This window comes from Brienomyrus brachyistius, unplaced genomic scaffold (assembly GCF_023856365.1).
Source record: "Brienomyrus brachyistius isolate T26 unplaced genomic scaffold, BBRACH_0.4 scaffold196, whole genome shotgun sequence".
In the NCBI taxonomy this organism is placed as follows: Eukaryota; Metazoa; Chordata; class Actinopteri; order Osteoglossiformes; family Mormyridae; genus Brienomyrus; species Brienomyrus brachyistius.
This window is the reverse complement of record NW_026042471.1, coordinates 178,687-200,050: the sequence shown is the minus strand read 5'-3', so window position 1 is coordinate 200,050 and position 21,364 is coordinate 178,687. Positions and strand designations below refer to the sequence as shown.

Genomic DNA, 21,364 nt, shown 5'->3' with positions numbered 1-21,364 from the left:
AGCACTACAGAGAGTAATGAGCTCACAGATGTAATGAGCACAGAGCACGCTGCTCTCAGCAGTTGAGGACATAAATTTTTCCCCACAGAATACTCTGCTTGTGTAGTGTTTGTACTTGGCCTGCTACTGAAGGGGCATAAGTGATAATTAAGTGACATGATAATAAAGTGCATTGCTGGGTGTTTCTTTGCCAATCTCGCATGAAACAGTACTGTGATGCAAGACAGGGAGCTCGCACTCCCTCATTCAGAGAAGGGCACAGAGTGCGGCTGTGGAAACCAGCGCATGTGCAAAAAGGGCATCAGAAATTCTCTGCACCCATCGAGACCCATCCTGGCTGACGGGAAAGCATGGCATGCTGCCCATTTGGCCTCAGTACCCAGTGGACTTCCCAAATTTCCAGCCCTGCCAAAGACTGGTCCTGAAGGAACAGTTGAGCTTGGAATGGCCTAAGGAACTGGAAGCTGTGCAGCCAGGGCACACAAACCATCATCGGCTCAAGGACTATGGAACTTCACAGAATTAAACAAAGAAATGAAATGCATGTTCTGACCGTGATTTTCTGGTTAGAAAGAGATACCTTAAAGGAAAAGATAGATTCAGTATAAAATATATAACAGTTGTTCGTAGATCCTCTTACTGTGGTCCTCAGTGAATGGAACATTTCTAATTGTAATTGATTTCTGTTGGAAGCAAAACAGGCAGTTCATAGTGAAAAGGTTGTGCAGTTACAGGAAGGCACAAGCACAATGTTTTTTGTTGAACTTACATTCTATTTTGTCTGGGGTGTAATGACCTTATAGGAAGAAATGTTACAGGTAAGGCGTGTCTTTAATAGAATACAGTGCTGCTGCAGGAAGTAAAGGGGGGATGTTGCGTTCAGTTAGTAATTGTTCTGTTTTCCATATTACTGTATGGAACCTAAAGAGGGTGCTGTAAGGCTGTTTGATTCGACTTCAATTCCTATTCCAAGAGTCAAGAATGGATAGTATATCCCAGGCAGCAGTTTTCCAGATTATCAACTTCAAAAACTAAAAAATATGATAGGAAAAAAGTCTTTGTAAAATTAAGAAGTATATAATACTATGAATGACAAGGGGTCTTAATACTTGCATTTCAACCAGTTCACATGTTCACACACCGCTTCATACTTCAATATAGTCAAGCTGAGAAGTAAGGGTTAGGGTTATAATTATCAATAAATAATGTACTTCCCTGTGAAACAATGATGCTGGATGTTTATTTGCATATCATGATATGGTGCAGCCTTTTAATAGGTTTCTGTTTTTCTGTTAATCCTTCATGGTGTTGAATAAGTCAGCAAGCATAAGTGTAAGGCTAGTGAGTGACTGGTGTTTTCGGGGGAGACTCCCTAGAGCTGGAGAGAAATACCTTAAGGCACGGGATGAAAAATCCCAAATCTTCCAGGAAAAATGTCAGCATTATATGTATTTGCCACACAGAACAGAACAAAAAATTCCTTAGGGAATCACACGCCTACCATAGTCACTATACTACTCAGAACGCCTGGCAGCCACCAAATCAAACATAGGAAAAGGTCCGGATTTATAGCGTTAGAATGTGGTAGAGACTAATATCCATAACGTACCATCCTAGAACACACTGTGCTCTAAAATTTAAGCCCAATTAAAATCTGAATATTAAATGAGGAAAATAATTTGATTTGTTCTTCTATCCCAAGTTGTGGTCTAAAAGCAATAAGACCACCATCCATTATACCTGCTTTGGGGAAAATGCACTCCTGTAGCCACTAGGGGAGCTCTCACCTCTTCTGGGAAGTGAATACATGGTTAGTGCCAGGCGCAAATGAATATCTTTGATTTTGCATCCATGTGGTAACTTGTTGAAGTTGTCCGATAGTCAGTAATACATGGTTTAATTATTATGATTGTTTATTTATTACTTTATAACATCTAAAAGAAACTGAAATAGGAAAGCTTATTTTAATTTATGGTCCACTGGATAAACACAGACATTACAGACGGTTTTTGAGTCTAATGCTGAATGTTTTTTGCGATCATTTTTCTGCCTGCATATGCTATGATTGGTGCAGTGAAATTTGAGAATGTGTTTGTGGTCAGTATCATAGCCTCAGACAACAAACCAATGCTGTAGTGTGTCACTGTGTTTACATGTGAGAGGGGTTCCAGTTACATAATGAACTCGTTCTAATTGTTTTGACGGAGCTCGACAAACCTAAAAAATAAATGCTGGTTTTATCAAAAACTATGTCATATAGCTATATTTCAGATTTATTACAGCTAAACACATCTCAGAGCTCCTAGGAACCTCCTTCTCCCTACATTTCCCTCCTTCACACTCTTCCCTCAAATACTGTTACATTTGTCTTTTTTCCACACTCACACCCTGTCTTGATCATACTCTGACTACATGGCATCCATATGCAGGGCAAACTATTTTACAGTCTTATCTAGTATAATAGGACATGAACATTGAATTTGATAGTTATCTTTTATTTACACATTAGGACACAACGCATGAACATGAAGGGATCGTTTGCATTTGCAACCAACACCTCCGCAAACCCCCCTGCGGAATACTGGCCGCGGACAGGGGTGGGAATCCCCAAGCTGGAAGACTGTACTGCGTCATGTTAACATTAGCTAGCTAGTTAGCATGGATACAGAGTGCACCGGGCTAAAACTATAAAGGACGTAAGGTGTGTGATATAGTAAAACACTTACTAACTGGTAATGCACGTTAGCATTACGTTAAATGACAACTTTACCTGTTACTTACCAGAATAGCCTCCTACACGTGCGACGAATGACAGCAGGCAGAAGGCTGCGTGTTTTTCAGAAACACACCGGAGTTAAACTTACGCCGCATTATTTACCGGCACTTCTAACACCAACATTTGCAGCCGTTAACTCATATGTGGTAGTAACACTGAAATTACTTTCTCTGCGTCAAAATAAGGCAACACTGTGATTTTGATACTTTATCATTTATACTTAACTGTACCTTCCTCCCATTCCTCCGTCTCTGCTTATTGACATTTAGGAGAGTCTCAGATATAAATTAACAATTCAAAATTATCAAACAAAGACAGACACAACACTGAAAAGATGACAAAGACACAGTTTGAAAAGTAAATATGTTTTATTGCAAATCTCTTATCTTAACATAGCCTACCTTATCATATGTTAACTTAACCCATCTTATATCTTAACTTAACCTATCTTATTATATTTTAACTTAGCCTATCTTATCATATAACTTAACCTATCTTATCTTATTATATTTCAACTTAGCTTATATTAATATATTTCGTCTTAGCCTATCTTATATTTTAACTTAGCATATCTTATCCTATCGTATCTTATAGCTACATTAACACTTAAACAGTATCTCTTTCCGTTGGGTCCCGCGGGATCCCAGTCCCAATGCAGGGCTCTAACACGGGTATTCTAAGAAAAAGAAAATAAACACTTTACTTAACTTTACTTAAAGCAGTCATATAACTGCATTATACATACCCAATTAATGCCTTATAAATCATTTATAAAAGTATAAAAAACACGGCTGTAAATACTTATACAAAGGCATAACACATAGCTATGCTGATAATGCATTATGAATGCTCTGATCTATATATACACAATAAATATCTTCATAATACATTATATCGGCCATTAATCCATAATAAACAAGGCTATAATGTGTTATGCTTTTTTTGCAAGTGCATTGTGAAGGTGTCAATAATGCAGTTATATTACTGCTTTAAGTCATTTGTAAACCTGAATTCACAACCTTATATTTACTGCCTCTTGCTACTTCTTCTGAAGGGCAGGGGACAGCAGAAGAAGCACCACTTCATCTTCTTCTTCTTGTGGCTCTTCTCAGTATCATCTTCAGAAAGATCTTCGGCATTCACATGGAATGATACTTCTTCTTCACTGTAGATCTTCTCGGCAGCATCGGCATCTTCTTTTGTTTTATCTGTCTTCATCACTTCAGTCTCGTCCTCTTCCTCAGGTCCTTCTTCTGGTATAGTCAGTAGCTGTGATCTGTCTTCAGATGCCACCATACACTGAAACCTGACCAGTGTGGTAGCATCAGCATCTTCTGCCTGCTGGAATACCACATCAGCTTCTTCATTTTCCTCAGGTCCATCTTCCTGTAAAGTCTGCAGCCATATTCTGGCTACATATGCTGCCATGCACTGCCAACTGTCCACTGTGGCAGCATCAGTGTCTTCTGCTTCCTGAAGCTCCTCATCTGTTTCTTCATCTTCCTCAAGGTCTTCCTCCTGGATGGGTTCTAGCCAAGTTCTGCCTACTTGTGACACCACATATTCCACAGCATTCCCTGTACTTCTCCCTCCTTAACCTCCTCCACATTCACTCCCACCTCACATCCATTCTCCTCACCTCCATTTAGCATATCCATCATACTAATACCAGCCTCTGTCCCCTCCATCACAACCCTGGAGGCCTTCCCCTCAAATGTTCCCCACTCTGGTACCTCCACATATTCCTCACTACTCTGCCCCCTTACCTCACCCTCCCCCCGGCTTGTCCGGTCCTTCCTGACTTTCTTTTTTTTGTTAAGGTAGCAAGTTTTATAAATTTCCCAGTCTTCAGATGAAAGGCCGTAATTACTCTGAAGACTTTGAGATGAAATACTAGTGCTGGCTAGCAGTCCATCCTTTCCCACACTCTCCCCTCCCTTACCCAAATCAGTAGACCCCCCCAATCCCCCCTTAACCCCCCCAGCCTGGACAGTGGGGAGTGTCACTGGTGAGAACTCCTCCACACCTTCTCCCCAGTTGATCACTTCATCCCACAGGTTCCAGGCTTCCCAGTGTTGGGTGTTGGTCCATCGATCAGCTCTCTCAATTCGCTCTCTGGGGAATAAACGAGAGATTAACCAGCACTTAAGAGAGATAATAAAATAAATAAAGAGCTGGAAATTCTTCAACCATACAGAAAATACAATTGTTATAATTATTATAATAAATAATTACAGGGGTCACATAGAATAAAAGAAACAGCGAGCAAGATTGCAAAAAAAATCGACTGTAAAATGCACGATACTGTAAGTGCAATAGCATATTAAACAGTAATGTCACCAAATTATAACTAGAATCAAATACGAAACAACTGTGCTCCACATCAAATGAATACCCAGATGAATACTACCAAGAACTGAGTTAACACTAACCAAGCTAAGAATATTTGAAAGTGTTAATCCTGTGTAACAATGTAAATAGATGTAATGATAAACTTAGAAGCATCTAGCCTACTCCGAAAGTAATGGCCCAAATTTTTTTTAACAATTTACCTACCACCCTGTACAGTAGGGGGTCCCAACTTCCGGTCGGTGTTCCGGTACCGTCCGCGCGGAGTATTGCACCGGGCGGCAGACAACCGGGGGTAGAGGAGCCAGCCGTCCCGTTTATTAGGGGATCGCGCCGTTTTGGAAAGAAAGCTGCCCGTATTGATGTACGGAAATACGCCATTAGCCCCGCATGTCCGTATACACCGTCAATCTCCCGCCGCTCGGCGTGGGAACCCCCAAATTATACCGCCGTCTTACCCATCCGTGACACTTTTCTACGACGGAAACCGATCCGCGGACATCGAAAGGTTGGGAAGCCCTACTAAACTAGCATGTTTGAGATGAATTTACTAACCAAATAGTCTGTCATTATTTAAATATTAGCAACCACAGTAGCAATAAAAACCACTGCACTTTAAATGACGTTAAAAAATATGTAATATTAAAAAAATATGTAATGTTTTTTATTGTATTATAATACACTGCATCTGGGGTGGTTTTGAAAGAGATACGTGTGGTGTTCTCTCTCTAAATACAGCTTGTTGCTTGTTAGATAAAATGACTGAGGCTGCTGAAAACCCAGTGGTGGGGTTAACATACATATATTATACAAGTGTCTTGGAGGGCATGAAACGTTTTGTCATAGACATAATCTGGTCCAAGGGTGTCTTTGTACCACATAGTGACGTGTAAGGCATCGTCAGGCATGAACTGGGCCTGTCTAGGGGACTGCTTTTCTCTAGTTTTCCGCAATAATTCTCGTGTCTGTGCAGTTCCCCCTAGGTCCAGAGACCAGTAATATTGTGGTGTTGTGGTTCCTTGCACAACATAAGCTTCCTCATTTACGATTGCTTTCATGCCAGTGGCTGTGGCAACCACGCTAATGCCCATTTGTACCATAAGGTCTCGACCTAACAAGTTAACAGGACAAGAAGGGCTTATTAACACCTGTGCTTGACATTCAAGTCCAGTTTCCTTATCTTTTACTGCAACTGGGTTTGTTAACTGATGTCTGTCTGTCTGACCTCCTGCCGTTTTTATATTTATGACTGATGAAGAATATGTGACTCCGGGAGGACTGGAGGTTAGGACAGTCCTACATGCTCCAGTGTCACACAGACATTCATATACTTTGCCGTTTATGACTAACTTCCGACTTGGCAAGGTTTCCCACTGCCTTTCTGCTAATAACTGACACACTGCTTGTAAATCTATTTCCTTATCTAAAAGGTCTTGTAAAGTGACCTCCGTTTCCTTTCTTAAAATCACCTCTGTTTTGCCTCGGATGGTGTCGGTAACAGGGGCCTCCGAGGGGGGTCATTGATCATTGTTTTCAATGGAGTTTGGGTTATATGGTTGTTTCCCTACTCTACAATTCCTAGCTAAGTGTCCAGGTTTCCTGCATGTCCAGCAAATGTTATCTTGCTGAGACGAATTCCTGTAATTGTTTCTGAAAACACCTCTCCCCCTTCCTCGGCCTCTTGACCTTCCTCTGAATCCTCCCCTCCCCGGAGGATTCATTTGCACTAACGCTACTACATCTGAGGCGCTGAATATTGTGTCTGTCTTTTCCTGTTTCTGCGCTCTCTGCGCGTGTTGGGCATATTCTAGTGCTTGTTGGACTGAACCAGTATTCTGATGTACCCAATGTTTGTCAAGATATTTTCGCAATTCGGGCTTTAGGCCTGCGACAAAAGCTCGTTTTAGCTGTTGTTGGTACACTCCTACTGCCTCTTCATCAAATGGGATCCCTGAGTTTCCTCTAAATACAACTCTCATTCTATCCATAAAATCCTCAGGTTCCTCTCCATCTTTTTGTTTACATTGCGCTATTCTGCCATAATCTGCTCGTCTCATAAACACTATCTCTATCCTTCCATGTAATTGTTGCATACTCTGTTTTCTACGTACATCTCTTAACTTACTTTGTTCCAACCATGCATCAGAAAAAACATATTCTTTTTTTCTGTCTTTACCTTCTTTCTTATTGGTAGTCTGTAACATCTCCAGTTTTAAGTTTAGCTTTTATACAAAAGTCTGTGAGCTTTTATATATATCTGGAGTGTGGAGTTTTCCTTCAAACCCATGTTTTTTCCTCCATCTACTTATTTGTCCTGATCCTGGCTTATATCCTTCCATAAACTTCTCATCTCCCTCTAGTTCCATTTGTTTACTTTGATTCTTCCCCATTGTTACCTTTTAATGGATACACTACAAAAAATAAAAAATCCTAAAAGCAAGTATCTGGCATGAGACCTCAGGAGGACACTAACACGGCCTTCTACTGCTCCCTATTAGAGCAGCGGTGTTAGTTTTCAGGGATGAAACCCGTCCTTGATCCTTCAGTCACCAGTATGTTGTTGCTTTTAGGGTGGATCGTGTAGGTTAATCTAAAACCTATAAAAACACATCCACATACATCAATATATATATTTCCAACAACGCCTACTTTCTCTCCCGGTTAATTTCGGCTAACCTCAACCACATGCATGTCTTGGCCACCTACTTATTTAGGTGCCGTATCTCTCACTTGGCCACCTACTCACTTAGGTGCCGTATCTCTCACCTGTATAGTGTGCTCTCTGATCCGTCACCGAGGTCCTTCAGACATCACCAGACGTCGAGCGCAGTTCTAACCACCGGCCTGATGACGAATTCACATCACAGGTCTTTCTTGCACCCGACTTCGAGTGGCTGTCGACAGACTTCGGTGTCGCTTCTCTCGGCGTACTGGAGACGTCTTCGGGGTTCCTCGGATCCGGCTCGAAGGACCAAATTCTATGTTGGGGAAAGCGCCCGGCGTTTCCACCCCAACTCCACATTTACGAGACACACACAGGTTACAGTTTTACTTGCAAGGGTACCCACACTCTCTGCAATGCAAACTACAGCAGAATGTGTTACAAAGGGTGGTTCCCCTTGGCTTCTTTATTTATAGTCAATGGGGGGCGCAAGAGAGGGAAGTGAGATTCTTATCTAAGTAGGCAGCTGTTAACCACCTACTTAGAGTACAATAGCTAAGAGTATGTGGCTAGAAGATAAGAAATAACGTATACATATATATTTACACTCATTGCTGATCATACAGAAATGATTAACAACTGTTTCTTCAACCTAACAGTGAGTATGGGTATTGTGAAATGTTGGATGTCAACTGTTACAAAACGTGCTGCACCAGTTTATTTATGGATGGATGGATGGATGGATGGATCTGATTAACATCAAACCGCCAGTAACTTCACTCTACCCTGAACTCCACAGTCCTTGTCCAAAGACAGAGTTCATTCTTAGGCAGGTCCCAGACCTATTTCCAAATCTCCTGCTCCCCAGATTCTCGAGAACACTCCAGAGAATCACTTGGACCATGGACACTTGCGGGAGGCTCTGGACAGGGCCGAGGAGCTCTGTCTGCAGGTCAACGAGGGGGTCCGGGAGAAGGAGAACTCCGACAGGTTAGAGTGGATTCAGAGCCATGTCCAGTGTGAAGGCATCACTGAGGTGAGCACATCTAATGCAACTATATCACGAAGCTCTTGTCTATAGCCTGGGTTTTATATAATCTACAATATTCCCTCCTGAAGTTCTTAACAAATGTTTGTTTACATGCACAGCCTCTAACAAAGTCGTCTACAGAGTTAATCCTACTACAAGTTAGGGTCTGGATTTTTGCAGCTTTCCTACAGTTTACTGGACACTTCCAATTGTTCCATTTCCCTACAGAACTTGATATTCAACTCCTTGACCAACTGCCTGGGTCCCCGAAAGCTGCTACACAGCGGCAAGGTCTATAAAACTAAGAGCAACAAGGAGTTATACACCTTCCTCTTCAATGACTTCCTGCTGCTCACCCAAGCAGTGAAGCAGTTCACCTCATCAGGGACGGATAAGCTCTTCAGTCCCAAGTGCAACATGCAGTTCAAGATGTACAAGAACGTGAGACTCTTTTTCATGCTGGGGAGTAATGGAGGGGGCTAGCAATACCAGACAGTTACATTTACGGCACAAAATCATACATTGCGTTTTAAATGAACTTTTCATATCCATACAATTCGGAGTAGAACTTTCTAGAAAGAGGTGCCATTTCCTTAGTTGTATGTTTAGCCCATTTTTACGGGCTTTCTCTACTGTGTGTACTTCCAATTTAATGCGAGTCTATGACCCGATTTTGGTCTTCTATCCAACCAGCCCGTGTTTCTAAATGAAGTTCTGGTGAAGATGCCCTCCGATCCGTCTAGCGATGAGCCAATCTTCCACATCTCCCACATCGACCGTGTTTATACTCTCAGGACAGAGAACATCAATGAGTGGGGAAGGAAGGGAGTTAGAGAAGAGACTAAGGAGAATTGAACAAGGAAGCTGTGGCTTCAGTCCACAAGGAGGCTCCCTCGGTGTCCTGTTCTGGTAACAAATCAGGTGTTTCTTCTTATTTAATCAATCAGGACTGCCTGGGCGCAGAAAATCAAAGCTGCTTCAGAACATTTCATAGAGACTGAGAAGAAGAAGCGAGAGAAAGCTTACCAAGGTGAACTATTTTATTTGCATTTAATCCTTTTCAGTGTCTTAGCATAACCCTTCAGTCCAGTTTGATTATGTAATGGTTTTATTCATCTGTCTACAAAATTGCTTGTCCTTTTCCTATTTAATTTAGTTATATGTATGTGTGTGTGTGTATATTTATGTATCTGTAATATAAAATCCTCTAAGTCACCAGTATATATTCATTACCCTATTCAGTGTTTCAGAACCCTGACCCCATGTTTTAGTCCATGTTGGACGTTTCACAGCCAGAACCTACAAACCCCATGAGCAAGAATTTGTTTCTTCCAACCAGTTGAGCATAGAGAGTCAGTCAAAGGCTACTCAACTGGTTTGTAAAAACAAAATCTTGGTCTGAGTTTGTAGCTGAGCACTGGTTTTTCCTGAATTTGAGTTTCCCTCTTTTACACAGCCTGTCCTTCCAGTGAACACATCCGTTGCAGTTTAAGAACCTACTACTTTCCCTTTTGGTTGCTGTACAGTCTATTTATGCAGACCTTCATTACTGAACCCTTGATAACCCTATCATAGACTGCAGTGCCCCATTAACTACAGTTTTTTTTTCCAGTTGCTGTATCTTATTTCTGCCAATTCCTTGGGAGTTCCTTGCATCTTAACTTCTTTATTATGAATCTTATTTATTGTTCCTTGGTCTTTCGACTCATGCATCACTTGCTGTATGCATTTCCAGCTCGTTCCCTGAAAACCAGTGGCATTGGCCGCCTGCTGGTCACTATTTTGGAGGCCACAGAGCTCAAGCCCTGCAAGCCCAATGGTGAGGGTCAAAGGTCAAGTCCTATCTCCCGAAACTCCAGCCGCTAACCCCCTAATGCCTTGTACCTCATGTATGGCTTGATGGTTGGGTTTAATGGTTTTTTTTGATGGCCTACACCCTCCAGGAAAGAGTAATCCATATTGCGAGGTGACCATGGGGGCACAGTGTTTCACCTCCCGGACAATAAATGACACAATCAACCCCAAGTGGAACTTCAACTGTCAGTTCTTCATTAAGGACCTGTACCAGGATGTTCTATGTGTCACCATCTTCAAGAGGGACCAGTTCTCTCCCGATGGTTAGTCCTTTCTTCAGATGTTTATTTCTCCTCTTTTTACACGTTGACACTTCCTGAAATTCGTCTTGGGAACAGTTCTGATGTTAAATGTGCTGATGTTAAATTTCCCTTAGAAAAATTTGGGTGTCATATTTGAAGTTTCGTCTTGTTTTTTTTTTTTTTAATTTAACTTTTAATTTATTTTTAATTTATTTATTTATTACACGTCATTTTAAGTTTCTCCATGGGGTATCACTGTGGTTTCATGCTTCAGGGTTCTGGTTCCATATCCTCCCCCTGGTTCTGTGTGTGTGAGTTTGAACATTCTCTTTGTATTTGTACGGGTTACTCCTACAGCCCAAGAACACATACAGATGAACTACGTTCTCTACTTTATGCCCTGGTATATTCTGCAGTCTCACTGCAACCCTTCTACTAGATAATTTCTTTTGTGTTTGACCGTTTATTTCTTTCCCCCCCCTATTGCTTAATTTCTTTCATTGTGCCACAATGGCCTGTGTTCTATTACTAGCGTTTGATGGTGGCCGCTTTCATCATGGCTGCTTGTATCATTGTTAGACTTCCTGGGCCGCACTGAAGTTCCTGTGGCCACCATCAAGAAGGAGCTGGAAAACAAGGGAGCAGCGACAAGGCGCCTGCTGCTGCACGAGGTGCCGACAGGCGAGGTGTGGGTGCGCCTGGACCTGCAGCTGTTCGACCAAAAATCTCTCAAATGAGGCGACGCGGATTGGTGCCATGCCATACGCCCCCCGCCCCGCCCCCGCCTCCACCCCGCTTCCCAAGACAAACGGACAGAGCTGAGGCTTCCTGACGAGATGCTCATTCCGATCCCCGGAACCAGCGGCAAGCATCAGCAGAGCAGGTTCTAGGCTGATGCCACGGGCAGTCCGGCTCCAGCACAGACAGGGTTCTGCCACGTTCACTCGCCAGGTGGCGTCTGTGAGCTGAGAGCTGTATGCCAGTGCTGCTGGAGACCGTCTGGACTCCTGAGTACTTCTGATAATGTGGACGTTTGACACAAATGCAAAATATAGGAAAGCCCTTTTGGGACTGATTATTGTTTACCACTGGATATGGTAATATCTCAGGTTTTTGTTTTTCCTGTCAGTTGTTTATAAAACCAAAAATATATTATGTCAATATCTTATCTTATTTTAATTATACAAATTCGGTACCTGTGAGACAAACCAACTTTACCAAGGAACAAATTTTTTTTTTTTTTTTAAAGAAAAATCTTCCCTCACTGAAAGCAAGATGGATGTATGCAGTGTATGTTGTACTGAATACTAACACAGGACTTTGGTAAAACTAAGTTTATTACAAGAATCACACTACCCTGTAACTGTCAATAGGTCGTTTTTTTGTTTCCCCTAACATTATTTAGTGTCAGCAAACCACAGCACATACAAATGTTTGGAAACATATTGTCACTCCTAGATACATCACATTTTACTACTAAAGACGTTATGTTGCTTCATGTGGATTTAACTAACAGTTCCTTAATTGCTTATGCATTCATTCCACTGTTAAAATATTGTTATATGATTTTAACATTTCCACTCAGAAAATCTTAATTCATAAAGGTATGAATGGAAACTAAAACAGGTAATTCTGAACCTTATATGTAAGACACACATCAGGTCAGGGTCAGGGTGCTGCTTTGTCAGGGTGCTGGTTTGTCAGGCTGGTGGTTTGTCAGGGTGCTGGTTTGTCAGGCTGGTGGTTTGTCAGGGTGCTGGTTTGTCAGGCTGCTGGTTTGTCAGGCTGCTGGTTTGTCAGGCTGCTGGTTTGTCAGGCTGCTGGTTTGTCAGGCTGCTGGTTTGTCAGGCTGCTGGTTTGTCAGGCTGCTGGTTTGTCAGGCTGCTGGTTTGTCAGGCTGCTGGTTTGTCAGGGTCAGGCTGCTGGTTTGTCAGGGTCAGGCTGCTGGTTTGTCAGGGTCAGGCTGCTGGTTTGTCAGGGTCAGGCTGCTGGTTTGTCAGGGTCAGGCTGCTGGTTTGTCAGGGTCAGGCTGCTGGTTTGTCAGGCTGCTGCTGGTTTGTCAGGCTGCTGCTGGTTTGTCAGGCTGCTGCTGGTTTGTCAGGCTGCTGCTGGTTTGTCAGGCTGCTGCTGGTTTGTCAGGCTGCTGCTGGTTTGTCAGGCTGCTGCTGGTTTGTCAGGCTGCTGCTGGTTTGTCAGGCTGCTGCTGGTTTGTCAGGCTGCTGCTGGTTTGTCAGGCTGCTGCTGGTTTGTCAGGCTGCTGCTGGTTTGTCAGGCTGCTGCTGGTTTGTCAGGCTGCTGCTGGTTTGTCAGGCTGCTGCTGGTTTGTCAGGCTGCTGCTGGTTTGTCAGGCTGCTGCTGGTTTGTCAGGGTCAGGCTGCTGCTGGTTTGTCAGGGTCAGGCTGCTGCTGGTTTGTCAGGGTCAGGCTGCTGCTGGTTTGTCAGGGTCAGGCTGCTGCTGGTTTGTCAGGGTCAGGCTGCTGCTGGTTTGTCAGTGTCAGGCTGCTGCTGGTTTGTCAGTGTCAGGCTGCTGGTTTGTCAGTGTCAGGCTGCTGGTTTGTCAGTGTCAGGCTGCTGGTTTGTCAGTGTCAGGCTGCTGCTGGTTTGTCAGGGTCAGGCTGCTGCTGGTTTGTCAGGCTGCTGCTGCTTTGTCAGGCTGCTGCTGCTTTGTCAGGGTGCTGCTGGTTTGTCAGGGTGCTGCTGGTTTGTCAGGGTCAGGGTGCTGCTGGTTTGTCAGGGTCAGGCTGCTGCTGGTTTGTCAGGGTCAGGCTGCTGCTGGTTTGTCAGGGTCAGGCTGCTGCTGGTTTGTCAGGGTCAGGCTGCTGCTGGTTTGTCAGGGTCAGGCTGCTGCTGGTTTGTCAGGGTCAGGCTGCTGCTGGTTTGTCAGGGTCAGGCTGCTGCTGGTTTGTCAGGGTCAGGCTGGTTTGTCAGGGTCAGGCTGGTTTGTCAGGGTCAGGCTGGTTTGTCAGGGTCAGGCTGGTTTGTCAGGCTGGTTTGTCAGGCTGCTGCTGGTTTGTCAGGCTGCTGCTGGTTTGTCAGGCTGCTGCTGGTTTGTCAGGGTCAGGCTGCTGCTGGTTTGTCAGGGTCAGGCTGCTGCTGGTTTGTCAGGCTGCTGCTGGTTTGTCAGGCTGCTGCTGGTTTGTCAGGCTGCTGCTGGTTTGTCAGGCTGCTGCTTTGTCAGGGTGCTGGTTTGTCAGGGTCAGGCTGCTGCTGGTTTGTCAGGGTCAGGCTGCTGCTGGTTTGTCAGGGGGCTGCTGGTTTGTCAGGGGGCTGCTGGTTTGTCAGGGGGCTGCTGGTTTGTCAGGGTGCTGCTGGTTTGTCAGGGTGCTGCTGGTTTGTCAGGGTGCTGCTGGTTTGTCAGGGTGCTGCTGGTTTGTCAGGGTGCTGCTGGTTTGTCAGGGTGCTGCTGGTTTGTCAGGGTCAGGCTGGTTTGTCAGGGTCAGGCTGGTTTGTCAGGGTCAGGCTGCTGCTGGTTTGTCAGGGTCAGGCTGCTGCTGGTTTGTCAGGGTCAGGCTGCTGCTGGTTTGTCAGGGTCAGGCTGCTGCTGGTTTGTCAGGGTCAGGCTGCTGCTGGTTTGTCAGGGTCAGGCTGCTGCTGGTTTGTCAGGGTCAGGCTGCTGCTGGTTTGTCAGGGTCAGGCTGCTGGTTTGTCAGGGTCAGGCTGCTGCTGCTTTGTCAGTGTCAGGCTGCTGCTGCTTTGTCAGTGTCAGGCTGCTGCTGCTTTGTCAGTGTCAGGCTGCTGCTGCTTTGTCAGTGTCAGGCTGCTGCTGCTTTGTCAGTGTCAGGCTGCTGCTGCTTTGTCAGTGTCAGGCTGCTGCTGCTTTGTCAGTGTCAGGCTGCTGCTGCTTTGTCAGTGTCAGGCTGCTGCTGCTTTGTCAGTGTCAGGCTGCTGCTGCTTTGTCAGTGTCAGGCTGCTGCTGCTTTGTCTGTCAGTGTCAGGCTGCTGCTGCTTTGTCTGTCAGTGTCAGGCTGCTGCTGCTTTGTCTGTCAGTGTCAGGCTGCTGCTGCTTTGTCTGTCAGTGTCAGGCTGCTGCTGCTTTGTCTGTCAGTGTCAGGCTGCTGCTGCTTTGTCTGTCAGTGTCAGGCTGCTGCTGCTTTGTCTGTCAGTGTCAGGCTGCTGCTGCTTTGTCTGTCAGTGTCAGGCTGCTGCTGCTTTGTCTGTCAGTGTCAGGCTGCTGCTGCTTTGTCTGTCAGTGTCAGGCTGCTGCTGCTTTGTCTGTCAGTGTCAGGCTGCTGCTGCTTTGTCTGTCAGTGTCAGGCTGCTGCTGCTTTGTCTGTCAGTGTCAGGCTGCTGCTGCTTTGTCTGTCAGTGTCAGGCTGCTGCTGCTTTGTCTGTCAGTGTCAGGGTGCTGCTGCTTTGTCTGTCAGTGTCAGGGTGCTGCTGCTTTGTCTGTCAGTGTCAGGGTGCTGCTGCTTTGTCTGTCAGTGTCAGGGTGCTGCTTGTTTGTCAGTGTCAGGGTGCTGCTTGTTTGTCAGTGTCAGGGTGCTGCTTGTTTGTCAGTGTCAGGGTGCTGCTTGTTTGTCAGTGTCAGGGTGCTGCTTGTTTGTCAGTGTCAGGGTGCTGCTTTGTCAGGGTGCTGCTTTGTCAGGGTGCTGCTTTGTCAGGGTGCTGCTTTGTCAGGGTGCTGCTTTGTCAGTGTCAGGGTGCTGCTTTGTCAGTGTCAGGGTGCTGCTTTGTCAGTGTCAGGGTGCTGCTTTGTCAGTGTCAGGGTGCTGCTTTGTCAGTGTCAGGGTGCTGCTTTGTCAGTGTCAGGGTGCTGCTTTGTCAGGCTACTGGTTTGTCAGGGTCAGGCTGCTGGTTTGTCAGGGTCAGGCTGCTGCTTTGTCAGTGTCAGGCTGCTGCTTTGTCAGTGTCAGGCTGCTGCTTTGTCAGTGTCAGGCTGCTGCTGCTTTGTCAGTGTCAGGCTGCTGCTGCTTTGTCAGTGTCAGGCTGCTGCTGCTTTGTCAGGGTCAGGCTGCTGCTGGTTTGTCAGGGTCAGGCTGCTGCTGGTTTGTCAGGGTCAGGCTGCTGCTGGTTTGTCAGGGGGCTGCTGCTTTGTCAGTGTCAGGCTGCTGCTTTGTCAGGGTGCTGCTGGTTTGTCAGTGTCAGGCTGCTGCTGCTTTGTCAGGGTGCAGCTTTGTCAGGGTGCTGCTGGTTTGTCAGGGTCAGGCTGCTGGTTTGTCAGGGTGCTGCTTTTGTCAGCTCTAACATGGGAAGTCTAAATTGAGACCACTCTATACTGGAAAAAAAATCTGCTTGTTTAAAGCTGGTTTTGCTGGCAGAAAGGTACGCTGAGCGTCAGGTTGCTTCCAGGTTCTAAGTACGCAAGTGTACTTATATGGTGAAACGGGAGACACTGAGAAAGGCCAGAAAGCAGCCAGGTAAAGGGTGGAAACGACTTCCCAATGCTTGAGATGCCCGTTCACTTATCCGACAGTGCCTCATGAATCATGACCTCAAGTGACCTGTACTTGGTGGAAACGTTAAGTGCAGGTGTGAGGTGCACTGCTAGGACAGTTCATAACAGGCTCATAGAAGCAGGGCTGAAGTCCCATAAAGCAAGGAAGAAGCCCTTCATTAATGAGAAGCAGGAAAGAACCAGGCTGCAGTTTGCAAAAGAAAAAAAAAACATTATTCACAGATCCATACCCATAAAGGAGAACTGAGTGAAACAAAAATTGGTGCTATGGTCTCTAACTTTTTTCCATAGTTATATGTAATGAATGGGGAAAGGCGGGGGGGTTGAATATGCTGTGTCAGGCCTTGACCCATCTGGAATCACAGGCTAGGAGGCTTTGTTACAGAAAGGGAGAGTGTCCCCATACACTGAGATACTTCGACTGAGCCCAGCTAAGGGACTCCTGATGAGTGAGCACGGGAAGCTGTATGGTGGTTGTTCCTGTGTAGGCTGACTCAGAGTCTACAGCTTGATGGGACCAGCCCATCAAGTAAAGGTTTCAGCACCACGGACAGTGACCTGTGTTAAACTGACCTCAGGTTCCTACATTGGCTCTATGGAATTTTCTGTAAATAATTAAATGCCACTGGCCCCCTACATGCGGAAATGTTTCCCCCTCCCCCAGACTTCTTCAGAGAGCTTTGGAGGACATTGTCTGCACGCTACCAGAGGCAACTAAGAATGTGCTTGAGTTGGGAGGAGGCAGTAGTCCCCATTTTTCCCTCCTGCTGTAGAGGGTCATCGGGAGGAGGTGGGTTTGCTGCTCTCTTTCGTGTCTCCTCAGCAGGTGGCTCTTAGAGATTTGTCTGAGAAAGGTCTGTTCCAGGTTTGTGTTAAAGTGCTGCATTTTCGGGCACTGAGTGGACTGGCAGATTCTAGGTGGTCAGGTTTGTTGAGGCCTGGATCTTCCCCGCAGGGATGTTGGAGGTCCCTGTACAAGCCCCCCATTGAGAAGCACACGGTGGATCTTCAGTGGCAGATTGTGCACGGGGCAGTGGCCACAAACAGCTGATGCACATTGATTCCACAGGGTGGGAATTGGTTTTCTTAGCTAATCTGTTTCTTTAAAACAAAGAAATGGATTGTTTACTTGTGTCTTTTATTCTACATCATAGATAATGCGAACCTTCATATAAGTAAGAGGTAATATTTTGCTCAGTATCAGTTCAAGTTCAAATACTTCAGGTTTTTTATTTGGCAAAACAAATAAAATTGTTCAGATACTTCAGGTTTTTTATTTGACAAAACACATAAAATTGTCATGCAAAGTCATTGATTTATTTTTAAAACTATTGCACTGTGATACATTTAACATCATATTTTCAGTTCTGCCAAATCTCATATTGACATCTTAGTGGTTTTCCAACGGCTTGTGGTGTCACATGGTGGTCGAAAATGATATTACAGGCTTTTGTTGAAATTACCTTAAAATTCATCTGGAATGTATTGATTTATGCCATAATTAATGATGCAAATTAACACAGATGGGGCCATTTTGACCCCATTTTGATGTTTTTGAAGAGGTAGACGGTCCAGTTGGCTGTATTAGTCAGTCTGCTAAGAAACATGGCGCCAACAAGCCCATGGCCCCTTTTCATGTAAAACTTCGTACAGGAGGCTGTTTGTGCAGATTAGTGCCTTTGTTAGCCTCGGCTCCTGTAAATCATATAAGCACACCCACCACACCCCCAGGAGCATTCCGCGTGCCCCCACCGGCCAACCTGCTTGTCCCCCCCAACCCACAGACCGTCTGTAGTTCTGAAATTTATCCACATGGCTGCTGACCAAGTCTAAGGTAAAATTTCATAAATGAAATTTTCAGTAAAATACATTTTTTTCTACCCTGCGCACTTTTGGACTGTGGGAGGAAACCGGAGCCCCTGCTGGAAGTCTTTCCCCATTCACCAGATTATATTGCCAGAAGACTGAAAATTAGATATCAAATACTAGAGTGACATAAAAACAAAAAACAAGTTTGCTTGTAATGAGACGCAAAACAGAAGATTATCTCTTTTTATATTTTGAGAAAACATTTTAACATTTATCCAATTGCAACAATTTTCTAGGAGAAGGGGTGTGTTTTTTGACACAAGTGCCAATATTTTTGGCCATGACTGTAATAGTTATTTGTGATTTGTAATAATTATTTAATTTTATCGATCCATCTACTTACCTACACTAAAAAATGTACTGTTGGATGTAATTAATTTTAAGACTAGTGGTTACATGAAATTACTTTCTAAGAACATTTTATTTTGTAATTCAAATTTTTCTTATTTTTCAAACCAAAAAGTTACAGCACTCTTCAGCCATTCACATTTATCCAAGCGTCGACCCGGGACTCGGTGGGCTGCTGTCTGCCAAAGTGTGCTGTCAAGAACAAAGCAAATTGTTGTTAGGAAGACTATGTAGATAGGATTGCTTATCAGTAAAGTGCTTTAAAAATTAGTGCTACAAACAATACTCAGGACATGCTGGACACGCATCCTCATCTGGGCCTTCAGCCAGCACTCAGAGCTGTCGCTGAAACTGGCCCGACCTGTGTCCCTACAGTCTTGTCTGGGATGTCGCCATCCAGGGTCACGGGGTGGATTCGAAGGAGCTGATGGAATGCTGCCTGGAGATCCATCTGCTGGTTGGACGCCAGGGCAGCATCCCGTGCGGCGCCATGGGCAGAACAGCTGGATCCTTCCTCTGCGGAGTCAGCGCTGGGATAAAAAAAAACACACAAAGTTTTACGGTTATTGTTCAGTGGTGAGGGCTTTGGTTTTGTGTCTTGATGTTGGTAAGTGAATGTTGACAAACGGAAAACATGCCTACCTTGAGTCACCTGCCAGCTTCTTCAGCAGCTTATTGGCCAGCACCACATTCCATGACTTTTATCCGGTAGTGCTTGTCAGCCGTTGCAGTGGAATGCGTGAGGTAATCGGCCACCAAGGACGACTTCTGGTCACTCAAGTCCTTGGTGGCCGTCTCAAAGATGCGCCGGGCCGTTTGGCTGGTGACTGGATCCAGCTTGTATCTAAAATACAAAACGAATAAGATTTATTAATACGTCTCGCACAACACATGACAACATGTATCACTAAATGCTGCTTAATAGTACCTAACCGGGGTTGCTCCCCCCAGAGAGAGTTGCTAGTCCATATCATTTCTCACTTAAAACATGACAGGGCTTTTGGCGTTGGAAAATAACGCATTTACTTAAAATAACACATTGACAAACACAACAAATGTTTTTATCCCTTAAATTATTAAAATAACTAAGGTATTAGTCTAACAAAGTTTTTAAAATGTTTTTGAAGTACGTAGCTAAATACCGCTCACTAGTTCCTGCATCTATTAAATTAATAATGCGCTGGGTGTGTTTTATTGAAAATAAAACTAACAAAATACAACTAAATTATTTTATTAATTAAATCTTATTGGCTTAAAACTTTATACTAATTTGTCATACCCCCGTTTAAGTTACGGCACTTTACCCTGCTGATTAAGCAATTGAAGTTAGATCCTTCATCCAGCCCCACAGGCCCGCAGCGGGGCGCCCGGGGCTATGCTAGAGTCCCAGAGCTGTGGTGTTAGACATCGACTTTTATTTCCATTAGACATATATTATTTTATACTATTTACGAATAAAACTGATTAACAAATAGACGTAATGTGCATTCTGCCGGGGCGTGAATGCTGTCTGTCTGCTTGTCACACTCAGGACCAGCGGTTAAACGAGAAGTTACACGCACTCTGCAACAATTTGTCAATTTGTCAATTGACGCTTCCTTCTCATAGGCGTATCACTCACGGCTCCATAAGCTCTTGCGCTTCCCACTGATCGACATGTCTAGACATGCAATACGCATAAATCCCCCCTAAAAACAGGATTGCTGTGTTTTTACGGTTATAAAATAGGACATTTTGTTAAAAATAAACCGTTAACAATACACAACTACTGCTTTTACCATTCAAAACTGCCCGACTCTCCTTTCTAGCTAGAAAAGCTCGACGCGTCCGATGACCCCTTAAAACGTATTTAAAATGTCGCATTGATAAATTCATATAATGTATTTTATTCTTTTAACGACTACTGATTCCAATTTGGTGCCATATACTTTTATCTTGTAGGCCTGGGCTATTATGCTTAAATTCTTTATTAATTAATGTTGGCTATGTGCTTTATAACACGTTTTATACTTCCTTTACACACGTTTACTTATTGTATACACACTTTAAAGTTCCGAAAACGACTTGCCTCACCTGTTTTCAATAAAAGACAGATAGCGGTGTGTGGATATCGTGGCTGCACGCACAAGCGCGACATGGAGTTATTTTAACAAGGATCTCCAGCGTTATTCCCTGATTCTTGTTTGATTTGATTTGATTTGATTCAAACCCTTTATTGCTGTTGCAATATACCACAAGTACCAGCGAAAAACAGGCCATCGCCCGACCTTACATATACAACATCACAGTAGGGGGTAGACCGGCCGGGAGACAGGGGAGGAGAGAAGAGAAGAAAAGAAACAGAGTAACATGAGGAGAGAGGAGGAGAATAAAAAAGCAGCCCCCAGACTGTACTCCAGTGGGGAGGACATTGTGGGAACCGAAAAAAACACCTCAGCAACATAAGCACAACAAACAACAACATAAAAATGACACGACTTGCAACGGGTGAGGGAAAAGGGGTGGTGGAGGTAGTCCAGCAGAGACAGACAGCCATCCGGTCCTGCAGCCATGTAGGCGCTGGTCAACAGACCCGCCTGTTCACGCTGGGGGTATGAAGCGGCGAAGGCGTTGGATGGGGGGGAGGGAGCGGTAAGTCCTTGGGATCGGGGGAGAGGAATGCAAGAGAGTCTCACTGCCTTGTCCTTCAGGGGGAGTTGTTAGTTCAGCAGCGGCCTTGGCCGAGGCCAGTGCTGATTGGGGGGAGCCAAAACCTGATAGAATAGGGTTGTTTGGGTTTTTGTACGAGAAGCTGTAATTTCCAGCTCCACTAATGTCCACGCGTTGTTGTGGAGATGCT

The 21,364-nt window shown here is 44.6% G+C and overlaps 1 protein-coding gene across 1 annotated transcript; it reads left to right on the top strand.

Moving 5' to 3' along the window:
* Nucleotides 1-10,524: 10,524 nt before the first annotated feature.
* Nucleotides 10,525-11,684, top strand: LOC125728197 (intersectin-2-like). The gene is made up of 3 exons (XM_049005246.1): nucleotides 10,525-10,636; nucleotides 10,761-10,934; nucleotides 11,493-11,684. Exons 1-3 carry the CDS (start codon nucleotides 10,525-10,527, stop codon nucleotides 11,648-11,650), a joined length of 444 nt encoding a protein of 147 aa, XP_048861203.1. The 3' UTR covers nucleotides 11,651-11,684.
* The last annotated feature ends 9,680 nt before the right edge of the window (nucleotides 11,685-21,364 follow it).